The sequence below is a fragment of the Cydia fagiglandana genome, chromosome 15 (assembly GCF_963556715.1).
Source record: "Cydia fagiglandana chromosome 15, ilCydFagi1.1, whole genome shotgun sequence".
In the NCBI taxonomy this organism is placed as follows: domain Eukaryota; kingdom Metazoa; phylum Arthropoda; class Insecta; order Lepidoptera; family Tortricidae; genus Cydia; species Cydia fagiglandana.
The window spans coordinates 11,694,616-11,707,440 of NC_085946.1; the positions used below are offsets into that span (position 1 = coordinate 11,694,616).

A 12,825-nucleotide genomic window follows, 5' to 3' on the forward strand; every position below is an offset into this window, starting at 1 on the left:
AAAATACGCCCCGAAAACTGAAGACCAGTCTACAGCCTGGAAGCATGCAGGGGAAGACGGATATTACAAGCATGAGAAGCAAAAAAATATAAAATTAATGTAGCTTTACAGAAGTTTGGTGTCCGGAACTCAAGGTAAAAGCAATTAAAAGTAATATTTCGTGATACTTAGTTAAAATACTGGTCGTGGCTTTACTATGCAAAATTATTTAACCACATACTGTCACCGCCGTTATCATGCCATAACACCTAAATGACTATGATTGAGTCTTCACAGTGCATCCAACCGACATGGGAACCCGTTAAGATCAGCCGGCCTAGTCAAGGTGACAATCGCTATCGCTACGACAGCGAAACGCTTTGTGTCTCTCTCTATCACTCTTCCGTATAGTGCAACAGTGACAGTTGAGTCGATCGCTACGGAACGTGAGCGATTGGCATGTTGGCTAATACGCGGCTAGATGATTTGAGATCAGAGTTTTGTAAGATGAAAATGAAGTCTTAATTTTAGCGAATTAATTTTTAATTAGTTTGTAAAGTTATAGGACTTAGTAATTAATCTACTCTATGATTATAAATAGGACTAGATTTGGTACCTATCAAATTTAATTACTAAGTACGCCTCGTATAAATTGGCTATAACGAAATGACATAAATTATATCGCCAAAGATGCTTAACGATACAATATTATTAAGAACCTTCATTAATCATAGCTTGTCAGTTGAAATCTACTAAAAACATGACTACAGCGTTTCTATGGGCTGTGCAATTGAACAAATATTTTAATACAATAGTAGAAAGAAAATTATGTAGATGGACGACTTACCTAAGTCCAACAGGATAGTGATTTAGGAGAGCCGATAGGTATGCTGAGAGTGACCCAATTGGCCAAGTACCTTTACTTTACTTTTTTTGTGCTTACAATTAGTAAGTTTAATTGAAACAGCTTCCGAGGGTATACATGGTTGTCCAAAAATACTTACGTTACAATTTTTAGAGTTAGACCAAGAAAAGTCTGCAGCGATTTTGATAGCCCACGCAGTGCGAATGTTATTTATACGTCATGATTTCATAAAAGTTTGACGTTTTAAATGACATTTATTACTGCGTGGGCTATCAAAAACGCGGCAGACTTTTCTCGGCCTGACTCTATTACTTCGGTATATTGTCGATAATTTTAAGAAATATTTGCGTTTGTGTATCAAAGTTAAAGGAGATACGTTTTCTTTTAGTTAAATGATTGAAGTTTTAACATACTATTTGACATTTTGTAAAAGATGTGTAAGAAAGAATAATATTTCCTAATATTTTTTGCGCTACCCTGTATAGTACTGGCGTTATATAAGGCATAAGTGGTCGGCTACGCGATTGTAAAACCTATGGAGTTGCCTGCTTATACCATTAGACAAACCGCGCCTTCATTTGTCTCAAAGGGCCCACTGATTACCAGTTCGGCGGACGATATCAGCCTGTCAGTTAAACGCTAAATTTGATAGCTCCGAACGACTGACAGGCTGATATCGTCCGGCGAACTAGTAATCTGTGGGCCCCTAGAAAAAAAAAAGGTGCACCAACCGACAGGGTGTCGTCCCTGCTCCACTTGCTTAGAAAGTCCCAGTGAAACCGACGGGCGAGGAAAAGTGACAATGGCGGTAATACGCAGTTTGCGTCACGTATTAATGACACGGTCAGGTAAATTGAGAATTGAGAAACCGGCGAGGATGCGTGTAATGCAATCGCTGCATCGGGTGACGAGCGGAGTTGGGTTGCGACTCGGTTTTTGACCTTTCGTTAAAGTCTTATCAAAGATATTTGTCAAAAATAATGAGACAATAGGTAAGTACCGTAAAACGGGGTGAGTAGGTTTCGCGGGGAGAGGTGGCTTATGAATGGGGAGAGAAGGTTTGGGAGGGGGGTGAGAAGGGATTTTAAGGCTACTGCTACAAAAATTATGTTTTCCAATTTAAAATGGAGCTATAGTAATACGCATAATAATAAAAAATCGATCCAACAATCTTCCAAAATCACCTTTGTATGAAAACCCCTCTCACCCCAAATACGAGGCACTACGGGGTGAGGTGGGTTTTCCTTTTTATCGTCAAAGTTATGAAATGGAACTACCCAAAATAAAATAAAAACTTAAATACAAACGTCCGCCCGGAGCACTTATTATATACACTATACAGTTTTCATATGTAAAAATAAAATGTTATCGAGGTTTAAATTTCAGTTTTGAGCGGAAGGAAGGAAATTGAATAATAATATTATATTAGGGCTGTCTGTGTGCTCTTTGGGAACAGGTACTGTGTAAAAGAAATTGCATAGTAATTGAATAATAATATTATATTTACTCACCCCATTTTACGGTGTTAAGTAATTTATAGCGTTGTCGTATGTGAAATTGAAATAGTGAAAGCTCAGCTGGATTAAGCAAACAAATGCAGTACAAAACTAACAAAACTTCAGGCATTCAACTTTTACCAACCTCTTTCCAAACTTACAAGCACAACTAATAATTATGACGACCACCCTTATTGCATTCGACTTAAAGTTCAAGTTTGAACAAGTATTAGTTTTGTAACGTAAACTGTATAAGAGCTAGGATAGGATATATGAAAATAGATTACACTGCTCAACGCTGTACTAAATCAGTATCTCACTAAACGTCTGCACCTTAATAGGTTTTTTTTTCTGAAGTCCTGATAAAACAAGACCGAAGTGATCCCATAAGTGTTCCGTAAACAAAGTTTTGTACGGAACACTAAAAAGGCATGTCTAATTTATGATGGCGTAATAACTTATTGTACCAATAACCGGATTTAAAAAACATGATAAATATTGCAAAGAAGATTCAAATCAAAAGATATAAAGTGTATCTAAAAAATTAAATTTTAGGCCCAATAGTTGCAATAGCCAATATTAAGTAGTAACAATCCTTAGTTTCATTATTAAAATTAAAGTGTCATGTACAAAACGACGAGGTTTTTTAAACAAACGGGAAATTTTGCTAAAAGTCTGAAATGGAAAGTTATTTTGTTTTGTTAGATAATGTTATGTTTAATAATAGTTTTGGTTGATGTTCGTATCGCTTCGAAGCAATTTATTTTACACAGTACCTATTCCCAAAGAGCACACAGACAGCCCTAATATAATATTATTATTCAATTTCCTTCATTCCGCTCTACAAGGGTAGGTACATCACGTAAAATAATTATGTGATATCTTTGTCAAAGTATTACTAATTTGAGTAGGTATTGAATAACCACAAATAAGCCATTAGCGACTGTGAAGTACCGCTTACCTACTTGTGCATATAATTCGTACAGAAACATCCTGTTACTAATGGCTAGCTAAGTTTTTGGCTAATATGGTTTAATTACCGACAAATCTCCATTACTACAACTTGCCTAACTTAGGTTAGGAGCAGGAGTGTAGTTAGTAATTAATATAGAACATGTGTGGAATGGGTCTCGGAAATGCTCCCATTTTGTTGGTATATCCAACACGGGAAATACCCATTTTTTTATCTTTCCAAAAAAAGTTAAAACGCAAGTAACGCAACGAGGTCGTTCCTTCGCGCCTTAATTTTTCAGATTTGCCGCCATTTTCTTCTGACAAAGCTAGTTCGCCAGAGCATTTATCTATTTGTAAAATGATTAGACATTAGATTAGATTAATTTAGGTGGCAGATAGTTTTGGTGCACTATTTCATCCGCTATATTGAAGCAGACTGTACATTTAGTAACTATTTTGCACTATTTTAGACGTTCTGCCATACATAATTTCTCTTATACAGAAACTGCTATTAAAAGTATTAAGACATGCTTCTTTAGCTTTTGTTAAAAAGGTTAATAAAATACAATTTTATACGTTTTGTACGTCTGGCGCAATCGGACATCGTTTTCGACGTTTTCTATAGATGCCACGCACAATGGAATTATAAGCCATAAAAATAGCGCAGACTTTACGATGATTGCGTTTAATTATTGAAATGAAATGCATTAAACACGATGTCGTATTCTGAATAGATCAAATGAAGACCCACGATCGGAGTGTCGTTGTGAACCTTGACGTAATCTAGATATCTTAATATCTTATTCATTTAAACGAGCAATTCTTGTACATATTTATATGTAATATTTCGGTGATCTCGGAAACGGCTCTAATGATTGCGATGAAATTTGCTATATCAGGGTTTTAGGGGGTAAAAAATCGATCTAGAGTGGCCTTATTTCTGGAAAAAAGCGCAATTTTGAGTTTTTATATGTTTTCCGAAAGTTCGGTCTCCCAGATATTATGTAATAAAGTTATAATTTCCTCTCACCTTTTTAGCCAAATATCAAAGACGCATGCATCGTTTTTATTTGCACTAAAACTTTCCACCACGTTTAAGGTTTGATTCGACCGGGAGACATTTGTGGTGCTCACCGAACTACAAATTCTTGGCAAAGATTACAAATACGGTGCATTTACGTCCTCTATGTTGCTGCGTTACTAAAATAATGTAACTTTAGTATGAAAAATATGCGTTCCGTTTTGCCAAATTATGGTTAGTTAAAATGACGTCATAATAGCGTGCAAATTATTTTAGCGAGCTCTATTCCACGCTTGGTTTTTGTTTCGACACAACATTTAACAGTTATGTCGAAAAATAGGTAATTAGCAGTGAACAGAGCCTATTCGAGAATGAACGATGCTAATAACTTTTTTTTGCTAAATACTTTATTACCACATACCGGGATGTAAAGATTACAACATGTGACGCTTTAAGCTTTATGTTTTGCTTAAAAGATAAGAAAAACGACCAAATTCTATGTGTCTAGACGTGTCATAGTTTTTTATTACTGTATAGAGTTCGAAAAAAAAAAGTTAATCACAATGACCTAAACTAAATTGTTAGGAAACCACAGAGCTTGCGCAAAAAAGTGAACTTTTCATTCTATTAGCCACTTTTTCTCCTAACTTTACTCTTTACGTCGTAAACGTACCAATGATAAAACTACACACACGGGGAAGCAACAAATTAAGTTTACGTAAAACGGTCTCAGATTAAACTATCGCAGTGTTACTTGTATCTTACCAAATCTTACTCAATCGATCGAAGCAGTGGTGGCCGAGTGGATATGACGCCCGACTTTCAATCCAGAGGTCGCGGGTTCAAATCCCGGCTCGTACCAATGAGTTTTTTGGAACTTATGTACGCAATATCATTTGATATTTTCCACTAGCTTTTCGGTGAAGGAAAACATCGTGAGGAAACCTGCATACATCTGCGAAGAGATTCAAAGGTGTATGTGAAGTCCCCAATCCGCATTGGGCTAGCGTGGGGACTATAGCCCAAGCCCTCTCGCGCATGAGAGGAGGCCTGTGCTCAGCAGTGGGACGTATATAGGCTGAAATGATGATGATGATGACTCAATCGATCTAAATAAAGAGCTTTCTAATAAAAAAAGTTGCGAGCTGATTTATAGTTTATTTACAAGATGTTGAAACCGAAAGCGTTACCCCTTTACATCTTTCATCTGCCAGCTGCACGTCATAAAGAGATAAGATGCCCGTTGCTCTAAAACAAAACACTTCTAATGCAATGCATATGTAGGTACTAATACTATAACAATAGGGCAGAAGTACCTTTTGTGGACACTGTACCCTTTGTGGTATCATAAAGTATTTATTACAACGATCATAAGTACCTACCTAATACACAGGCAAAGGGTTAGGTAAGACATGTAGGTAGGGTAGAAAAGGGGTTTCAGTCGATGTGTGGAAGGGCGGCAATTTACCCTTTGTGGTAAATTATACCATTACAAACACGATTCGTCACCGTATAAAGCTTTAAAAATTTTATTAAATCTTTTTAACTGAAGAAGAACGGAGCAATGGTGGCCTACTTCGACTAGGTCAGAATCCTTCATAAATAAACAGTGTTTTTACCTCATAGGGGCTGTCCATAAATTACGTCATCGATTTTTGATGATTTTTGTCGTTATTGAAATCATGCTTCGAATGACTCCGTTTCCTCCTACGTCATGCTACCATCTTCCGTTGTCCCAGATCCCCCCCCCCCCAATTTGTAATGACGTAATTTATGAATAGCCTCATACACTGGGGAATTTGAGAAACCTTAACCTTTTTTCTTGGTGATCATAGTTTCTTGAATGCGGCTCGTTTTAGTTTCATTTAGAGTATTGTAGAAAGAAAAAGCAGCAGCAGATAATAAAATAAAATACAGAATTCAAACTTTGATTCGACTGACATCTGCTGTTTGGGTGTTTTCTACCTATGAAATGAATTACATATTTCTACTTCTCCCGGGATAGCTTTGTAAAAAAGAACATGAATGGAAAATAAGATATGTAACTGTTTGAAAGGATTGACATCAAAAACGCGTACGTAATCGAAAGAGTATAGTACTATCAGTAGGTAACGTGGGATGTACCACCAATAAATGCCACTTCACATCATTTTGTAAGTATCATTTACAGCTATTTCGCCGTCTCATATTTCTTTTGTGACATAACAATGTCGGATCGCGATGAGAGGTCTGATCGGGCCCTAAAAGTGGTTCATCTTAATAATTCGGCCATTAAGACGCAATCGATCTTGCCAATTTCGTAATATACGATGTAAATATTACGATTTTCTATCCTGTAATCGCTTGGCTGTAATAATAACTGCCATTCTTCATAATTGACGGTTTTAAAGCTACAAGATATATTTATCCGAATTGGTTCAATAGAACATTTAAATTGCCACAACGTAAATTGTTCATTGTCTTTAATGGATAGGTTCCTTGTATATAAGTCACTTAAAAGAATTAGAAATGCAAATAATTAAAGAATATGATATAATATCATATTGTGTATCGTGTTATGTAGTTTTTTTGGACATCTATGATAGTTATTTATATGTTATCCAAATAAAATAATTAACAAAGTATGGTAAGAATAAAGAATTATTCTAATTTCAATTATTCGGGAGCCGACCCCAAGTGAAGGGGATAAGATAAGCTCCCAACATCCTCCCAATGAGTACTTTTTAATGATCAGAAAAATGAGATACCAAAGGTAGTATAAACTATAATACTTCTATTTAATATCTTGAGAGGAACTTATCCGAATCTATTTAGAAGGATCATCACTATCAACACCGTGTCTTCGCGGAGCAGCCGATCGCCTTTCTTGTACTTCAATATGTAGAGTAGTGCGGTATTTAACAACACAACGCCAATACTCCGCACCACTTACAAACCGGGCAGCCGGCAGAACGCATTTGCGCGGTACAACAATTTAGAAAAAAGTTCGTACATCTCTTAAAATCATATTCGTGAAATATTTAATGCATAAGTACATGTCACAAATTAAAAAATTAAACTGTCACTTTTCCCGCGCAGCTTTTTCTCTAAATGCAAACCATAGACAAATGAAAATAGTTTTTCTAAACGCATACGTCAATTATCGAGTGTGGTCATTGGAGGAGTCATCGATTTTCTTTTTAACCGATGGTTTTGAAATTATAGGGTTTCCAACGGCTCCGCTTGCATGGACATTGACGGATATGAGGACAGTATGCAGTTCACGTCGTCATGAAGATGCAATGACTTCGGGACCAGCTGTGTGGTGTAATTGAAGTGCTAGCCATAGACAAAGTGCCCATGTTTTGTGACCTTTTGGGAGTTTATTGGGATTCGTGATCTAGCTTCTCTTCTAACTTATACATGATGTTAGTGAAGCAGGTAAGAGAGTTCTTGTGTTTTATTCATTAGCCTATTACTAAATAACTACGTAACTACATCACATTATTTGAAACTAATTTTCAAATTAACAATCGCATAAGTTAAGACCTTTTATTGGCTCATTTTAATTCATAAAAAGAGTGTGATGATACCATGGTAATGTGATTAGTCGGTTCCCTTTTATTCTGGATATGAAAATAGAAAGATCCTATTGATATATTTGTACTTCTTATATCAATTTAAAGTGCTTAATACAAAGAAGCTTTGCTTTTAATTATTATCGAAGTACTTAATTAAGTAACGCCTTTGAATATTGAATACCTAAGATGTCCTAGTACTTGACAATATAAGTTCAATAATTGGCAGCCCGTTTGTCACCTCTATTGCTTGATAAGTAATTAAGATTGAAGGTGGCAGCTATTGATACAGTGTCCAGCATAAGACATTTACATAATTTTGCATTAATTACCAAGAATCAAGAGGTTCAACTGTAACTGGTCGGAGTAAGGAAGAAAGTACTGTTTTTACTGATATTTTATCATACTTTTAACTGATCAACTCAATTAAACGCCAGAAAGCATAATTAACCTGGAGAAAGGACACGAAGTACGAGTATTTGAGACACATTATAATTATGCCTTGTATTCGTTGTGCATTTAAAAATTAATATTATACCTAAACATACATTCTATCTTTTTTTATTTGTATTTATATCATGAATGTACAATACTTTCATGCTTATTAAGCGTGAAAAAAGGGCCACACTTACCTATTCTTATATATGTTGCGGCACGAGACAATTATGCACATATTATACTGTGCACTGCACACATAAATCATTGTGCAAGAAATTTGATATGGGAGAAAATGTTGATGACTTGATAAGAGTCAAATATTCCCAAATCCCAATTTCAATATCGCCGGTTAATTACATTATGTAAAAATCACAGTTGCGTTAAGCTAAAACTTTGAATGATACTGTAATTTCGGATAATACAGCTTGTATTTTTAATATTACTTAATACTTAACGGCAAATTTACGGTTAAATTAACGATTTTTTGAGCCGTATTGGGTACATAACCATAAAGGATGACTTTCGTTAGACCGGGCCGACCGGGCCGTGTCCGGGCCGGGCCGGAGCCGGAGGAAAATAATATTGAATAATAATAATAGTATTGAAAATAAAATAAAAAATCGGTTCGATATGAGACGTATCATTTGGTGTAGGTATTGTACAAAAAAAATCAGCAATATCGTATCTGGAAGAGTCTAAACTTGGAATGTTTTGAAAAAAAAAACTGTTTTAATAAAAAAAAAATGTCTGTAATGTAATGATTTGGTATATTTTTAGAATCGCCCCAAAAAGCTCCTTGATTTAATATCACACACGATTGGTTTCTGAAAACAATTTTATTCCGTACAAAAAATAAAATTACTCGGCGCTCCCCTCCTAAGGGCAATTTTTTTAGGAAATTTTGTTTTGACCTCTAGTATAAGTGTGCCAAATGGCTAAACTGTACATCGATTTGCGGTTTTTCTTCGAAATTGGGGTCGTACGGCGGCCGCTAGACATGTTCATATACAATAGCGGCATTTAAGTGTCCATAAAAGTTGTAAACTACTTGACATCACATATAAACATATGTTATAAAAGGTACAAAAGATCCTACGAATTTGGAGCAAAAGTCGTTGACACAAAAACTTCAAGAAGACCTTTAGTTGCGCAAAATTGTTTTGAGGTAACAAACAGGTTCTTTTTACATCTCGATTATAACTTACGATAGTAAAACTGTAGCGTGGGATTGGATGGTAAATTTTTATTGGGTATTTATTTTATTGCGGTTAAGTGCTGTGAACGCGTATATTCGATTAGCGACCATTGAAATAAAAATAAGTTATTTTTTTAAACTTGCAACACATTCAGTTTTTCTTTCATACTTGCTGTTTGTTATATATTGGCTAGTAAATAGACATACATGCCAAAAAATACTCAATTAAGTAAAACAGTAAATAATTCAACTTTCCATGAACTTTTCCCGTCATCACTTTTTTTTTGACTGGATGACTTCTGAAATACACGGATGCAGAGCAGCAATTAACATTTCTTTGATACATACATTATCCATAATTCAGGAAAATGGATGAATACCTACTAGAGCTAAACGGCAAACCAGTGCAATGAACCTATGACAGTGTTTAAGCAACTCATTAAATAACTAGCTATAGGTACTTATGTTCTGCCTAACTTGGCAAGTGTAAACGTGCTGCATATTCATTTTCACCACATGAAATGGTAAAGGCTCTCTTGATTGTTCAAAAACCGATAGCAAAGTTGCATTTTGTTCACATGTGAGGCAAAGTAAAGTAATGCCTTATTTGAGTTGTTTTCTTATGTTTGTTGGTAGAGAATTGACTTTAAATGGTGATTTTGAATGATAAATATTTAATAACATTGATTCGGATTTGATTTGGTTTGATTTTATTTGATATCTTACAGTTAATATTTCCTTCGGGTTGGTGTGGTGAAAAATGTTGTGTTTCACTCTGGGGCAAATTTTGTTTAACCCTCGTGCTTTGAAACCGTCGCAACGCTCATGATTTCATTTTTCGAACCACTTGATACGCTCGTGGTTCGATTTTGGAATCGTTCGCTTGCTCGGGTATCAATATTAGCACTAGCGGTTAAACAAGAACTTTGGCCCCTTGTAAAACAAATAACTATTTCATCCGCAGAAACCATTGCCAATCGTTCTGTAATGGTGCGACAACTTAAATTGATGTGAGACGTCATTCCTTTTAGTTACTACCGCCTAAATGTTTTAAAGACAACACATACAACTCACAAGTAGGTAATAGCCATAAATAAAATATTCACCATCATACCAATACAGACGTTGCGTGCTATGTGAACCTCGAAACAAAAGGCGATTTCGTTTCACAGCAAGAGCTGACTTTCAATTAGGATTTAAACGGCCTCTTGATATTTATAGAAATTGTATCCGTTTCACACATCACTCATACAGAATACTTTGACTGACGTATTTGCAAAGATTACTGGCAAAAAAACCAACAATGCGACTAACCTACGATTACTCGATTAGTTACGAAACTTATATCATCAGCTTATTAGATATGCGTCTATTACGTCGTCGCGTCTAAAATGTAACAATAATGATATAGTAACGAATTATGGCGACCGCATGTGTATAACACAGGATGAAAGCGTTGGAATCTTTTAACCACATAAATTACGAGTAAAAGCTAACTCCCGTTTCTAAGTACTCCACAAAGCTAACTGGTTTCGTAATAGACTGCAATCTATTTTTTGCCGTTCACCTGTTGGACATAAGGCAGCAAGCGCGCGCGGCACGCCTCTTCGGGCCATGTTTGGGCATGTGGTGCAGTGGCCACGCGCCTCGGACATCCACCTTACTCACACCACACGCTTTTACTTTCAGGTTGCCCTTGTGTGCGTCCTGACCCTCGCTGTCGCAGCTGAGAAGAAAATCGAATTGCAAGACATCGAAGATGACAATTTAAAAAGTGAAAAAGAAAAGGACTTGGATCAGAAATCAGAACCTCGCTCACAGACTGTGATTCCAGGCACTGCGCCTGGATTATTACCGCTGGAATTCTTCAAAAATGGCCTTCTAAGATATTTTGAAAGTCCAAACCCGGTTCCACAGCAGCCCAGATATGTTCAGCAATATGCAGTGACTGAGCCACCAGAAAAACCTCCAACGCAAATTGCATCTCCTAAATCTCAGTACGGAGCACCTTCTACTCAGCAAGCAATGGTTGGCTATCTATCCAATGTCCCTATGCAAATATATCTAGTCCCACAGTATTACAATGAGAATGGTGAGCAGGCAGCTAATAGTCAGCCGGGAGTTCAATACGCTGCGCCAGTAGTCAGTCGAGTCAACGCCTACCCTACAGCGCCAGAAGCGATACAACCTCAACAAAATTTCATAGAGGTTCCAGCCTACGTAACCCCAACGGGAAAAACGTATATCCAGCAACCATATGCTTACGTGAGCTATGCTGCTCCATCTACGGTGGCTCCCGTGCAGGCTACCGTTGCACCAGTGGTATACCAAGTGCCGGTGGTACAGTACCCAACCGCTATAGCCGCACCTCCCGTTGCGCCTAAAGGATATTATCAGAACCCCCAATTCACCGAAACAAATAATGTTGAAGAAGTTCAAGAAAACGAAATCGAAAATCCAAAAGAATATTCAAGTCAGACAGATCAGCCTTACCCTAAGCCGAGTCCTGAATATCCACGATATTATTCCTCTCACGCCCCTCTTAGGGAAGATCCGCGGCACAATGTCATTTCTGAGCTTCCCCCACCGAACCCATTGCTCCTGAAAGGCCCACCGTCGCATTTATCCCACCTTCCTAAAGCATTGCCGATATTCCGTCCCTTATCAAAGCCAGTGTATGCTGCCGGAGGTAACTTTATCTCGTCAGCATATTCACCTAAACCGAGCGAAAGTTTTGGTATTCCCTACAAGCGAAGACCTATGTCTCTGCTTGATTCGTACGTACCCTCAGGGGTTCAGTTGGAATACATGAAGAGAGGCTACGCCAAGGACCCGATTGCAGCTTACGAAGCGCTGTCCAGTCACCGGCACTACTCCCACTATCCTGCGCCTAGACATTACGAAAGAGGTTTTCTCCCCAACCAGATGTACCATACTGCAGCTGGAGGCATCACTTTCGGACACTTGAAAAGGACACCGAAGTTAGATAAATCATCACAAAATTAACTCAGGAAATTTAAGATAAATAATTAAAACGTTTGAATGATGCGATTTGTGGTTAGCACTGAACTGAATATGTTTGTAGATAAACTACTTTCTACAATAAAACTGTAATATAATTACTTTAAGCGATATTTAAAACATTTGAGTAATTATTAGTTAAGTAATCGTTAGGAAATAGGTTTGACGTGACAAAAGATCAATTAAGACTTGCGGTTTGTAAAATAATGCTATTCATCGGTCAGTATAGGTAACGATATTTTGTTTTGTTACATATGTTTTGAAATAAATATTTGTTAAATTTGTATTTTTTTTATTGA

The 12,825-nt window shown here is 36.8% G+C and overlaps 1 protein-coding gene across 2 annotated transcripts; it reads left to right on the forward strand.

The window, feature by feature from the left end:
* Positions 1–1,606: 1,606 nt before the first annotated feature.
* LOC134671353 (uncharacterized) lies at positions 1,607–12,534 on the forward strand. 2 transcript variants are annotated; one of them, XM_063529190.1, is made up of 3 exons: positions 1,607–1,692; positions 7,520–7,735; positions 11,195–12,534. In XM_063529190.1, the coding sequence occupies exons 2-3, from the start codon at positions 7,718–7,720 to the stop codon at positions 12,509–12,511; spliced, it is 1,335 nt and encodes a 444-aa protein (XP_063385260.1). In that variant the 5' UTR covers positions 1,607–1,692; positions 7,520–7,717; the 3' UTR covers positions 12,512–12,534. The 2 variants fall into 2 exon arrangements, with proteins under 2 accessions (XP_063385260.1, XP_063385259.1); XM_063529189.1 differs by lacking the exon at positions 1,607–1,692 and adding an exon at positions 7,216–7,299.
* Positions 12,535–12,825: the final 291 nt, after the last annotated feature.